Source organism: Castanea sativa, chromosome 3 (assembly GCF_040712315.1).
Source record: "Castanea sativa cultivar Marrone di Chiusa Pesio chromosome 3, ASM4071231v1".
NCBI classification, from domain to species: domain Eukaryota; kingdom Viridiplantae; phylum Streptophyta; class Magnoliopsida; order Fagales; family Fagaceae; genus Castanea; species Castanea sativa.
The window spans coordinates 2134867-2138189 of NC_134015.1; the positions used below are offsets into that span (position 1 = coordinate 2134867).

General features: G+C 33.0%; 1 protein-coding gene across 1 annotated transcript; it reads right to left on the bottom strand.

Annotated features, from left to right (window-relative positions):
* Positions 1-215: 215 nt before the first annotated feature.
* On the bottom strand, positions 216-1674 carry LOC142629469 (peroxidase 5-like). Its single transcript, XM_075803463.1, has 2 exons — positions 1328-1674; positions 216-1161 (listed from the first exon to the last, which is right to left on the bottom strand). Exons 1-2 carry the CDS (start codon positions 1541-1543, stop codon positions 391-393), a joined length of 987 nt encoding a protein of 328 aa, XP_075659578.1. The 5' UTR covers positions 1544-1674; the 3' UTR covers positions 216-390.
* Positions 1675-3323: the final 1649 nt, after the last annotated feature.

Genomic DNA, 3323 nt, shown 5'->3' on the forward strand with positions numbered 1-3323 from the left:
AAAGTTGATGGTCAACTGTGAATTTTATGTATTAAAATTTATTGAATAAAAAATCAAAATCTAAATTAGGGTCAGCGAATTGGTTAATAGCACTTTCAAGTAATTATGTTTGTTTGTGTTACAATCACTTCACATATTTCGGTATCATTAAAAAAAATGTTGTAAATAAAGCAATGAACATAAACCTCAAGATCCACAAATGAATGCTTTGCACATTTTGTAACATCCTACAAATACCAATTTATCCCATTAATGTCTCAACAAAATTCACTCACAAACTTTCAAAAGAACGAATTTACACTTGAATCAACATAGAAAAATGAAACAAATACGTAAGCAAATCATACAAAAAAGTTTCAATAGTCACACAAATAAACCTATAATATATATTTAGTTCACAAACCTACAATTTTTCCTTATCTCACCCTGACTTCCTGTAAGCACATCAGTGTAACCCATTTTTATCATAGCTGCTCCAAACTTATAAGCCCATGCTTGACCGTGCCTTGCATTATTCCTAACAATTTCAGCTGTTGAAGTGCTGCTCAAAAGAGATTGATCAGAGGTCAATAAGCCATGGTGGTTCTTCAAATTTTTATAGTACTTATTATCAAGCCTATATGGTGTAAGTACATCAAGAGGTACTGTTGGATCATTGCCATTATTAGCATTTTTTGGACACTTGGTCTTTAAGTCTCTAGCAAATATGGGATTCATCGAAGGGTCTTGTAGATTTGTTTCACTGAAATTGTATAATCGCTTTGTGAAAGAAGAACAATGTGACCTTCCAATGGAATGTGCCCCAGAAAGTGTCACCATTTCATCAAGACTAAGTCCTTTTAGTGCAAATCTTTCTTCTAGTTGCTGAGCATTGAAGGTAGGTGGTGGAAGGTTATGATTGGGCTCATCTTTACGTGATACCCTGCCATCACGGCGTCCTGATGGCACCATGTAACTTATGCCTCCAACTTTGTAAGCACTGTCACGAGCAGCAAATGCAACAATGTCTGCGCATGAGACTGTTTGTGGGCATTGAGCTTCAAGTTCAGCCTTTGCCTCAAATATCACTTCAAAGCCTCTTAAGCTTGGTTTGTTGGCTGGATTGTCCCTCTCGGCTTGATTTCCAGGGGTTGAATCAAGTAGGATAGAAGCATCACAACCCTGGCATAGATAACATGTACAATATTTAACTCCACATCTTAGTAATTAAGTAGCTTATAAGGTATATTCGGAGGAAAAAAAAATCAAAAGGGACTACAAATTTAGGTACAGTTTCTGTTAAACATATTAAAAGTTAATTGGTGTTGCAAAGAGCTAAATAACATACCCTGACAAAACAGTCATGAAAATGCATTCTGATAAGGCCAGCAGCTAGGCCAGGGTTACTTGACACAGCTTTGTTCACAGTGTTTCTCACTATGGTCTCTGCAGAAGGACAAGTTGATTGATAGAAACCCACTTTGAGTGATGGCATCGCCAGTGACATTGACACCATCATAGACATAATAACAAAGAAAACCAAGAAAAATTTGATTGTTGCCATAGTTACTCTACAACCCAAATACCGCAATACCCTAATGAGGGAATGAATAAGACTGAGAGTAAAGAGCAGAGAAAGAACAGCTAAAGAAGAATATTATAAGCAAGATGGAGATGAAGATAAAGGTTGTTGTTAGCAAAGTATTTATAGGAATGAAGTTAGTGAAGATGGGACTGGCAGTTTTTCTCTGTAAACCAAAACGTGTATTGCTGCATAGAAGAAAGACTTGAAGCTGTCTAAGTTTGAGGGTTTCCATGGTAACAAAGAGGAAACGGTCCTCTTTGGCTTACTCCAACGTACAGTAGCTTATTTTATAAGATCTTCCATCCTATTAGCCCATTAGAAATTGAGTGGGTAGTGATGCATTTATGTTCTTTGACTGTTAGGGATGTCAACTTGGCAGTAGGGAGGGTAAGAAGGTAAAATAAGGTACGTATATATATACCCCACATTCCTACATCTATTGCAGAATAGGTCAGCGAGCTCAATTTTCTGTATCTTTGTATAGTTTATCATTATATTTTAACATCTTGATTAGGACAAAGGAAATGGATGGAAGAGAAGTACTGAAAGGGACAGTGGATCCCACCATTATTCATTTATTCTACTGTTTGATAGTTTTTCAAGCGAGTGGAAGGTAAGAAATTAGGGAAATGATCATTTTCCTCAATAATTAAGAGAAATAAATTTTTTTTGATCGTAAATTTTTTTTTATTCGATTATAGGTGCCATCCCTATTTAGAAAGGAAAGAAATAAAATATAAGAGATTCAATAGTTAAAAATATATATTTTTTCATTTTATTTTATAGATTTTCAAATAGACTAGGAAACTAGAATTAAAAAAAAAAAATATATATATATATATATATATATATATATATATATATATATTCTTTCTGTTCCATTATATATATATTTTTAAAAATCTACTTATCTTATTTCATGTATAGTATTATAATTGAGAAAACAAGTGATCAACCGAGTAATTATTCTATATTTTCTTTTTCTTTTTTGGTTAACATTATTCTGTAGTTTCGAAATATATAATAACGTGCTCTCTCCTCTCACATAATAGCAATAGGGCATACTTATTAAATTTATAGCTTAATCTACTATTCACATATTAAAGGAGAGAGTACCTAATAATTTCCATGATTAAGCATGACAAACTATCTAGATCTCCCATTGACCAAGTAGCCAGCATTTCATTATCTGTTGGAACTCATTTTAGATGATCATTTACAAGTCATCTTAAGGAAAAGGTCCTCTTTGATTGGTGAAATGTAATTCTCAACTTACAAATCCGAACTTTTATTGGTGGACTAAGAAAAAATGAATAACCATAAAATGTCACATACTCCGTCACATTGAATAACCATTCACTCGATGTGAGACCACCAAAACAATTGGTTTAGAGAGGGTGTGAAAATTTCTATGAGCACAAACTTATAGTAATATTTTTACCATTTGAAAATTGTACATTAATGGACCACAGAAAAATCAATGGGCAAGTTGTTCATATTCTACATCATGTTAGTTGGAAAAATGCACTATATGCGTCATGTTGTCGTAAATGTCCTAAATTTGTTGTGTTATTTAAGAGGAGCTCCGATTGTGTTGATGAAATAAAGGATTTCTTTCATTTATTCTTTCCTTCATTCTTTTCTTCTTCTTTTTTTTGAAAAAATAATGTTAACATAGCCTGCTCTCTCTCTTTTTTTTTTCTTTTTTTTTTTTTCCTTTTTATTTAAAAAAAAAAATTAAGGTTCAAATCTCCTATCC

What these genes read in the sequence shown, in the direction of transcription:
- LOC142629469 (XM_075803463.1), bottom strand. Translation starts at nt 1,543, where the DNA reads ATGGCAACAATCAAATTTTTCTTGGTTTTCTTTGTTATTATGTCTATG. An exon ending in TTCATGACTGTTTTGTCAGG is followed by an intron (nt 1,162 to 1,327) that starts GTATGTTATTTA and finishes TATCTATGCCAG; the next exon opens with GGTTGTGATGCTTCTATCCT.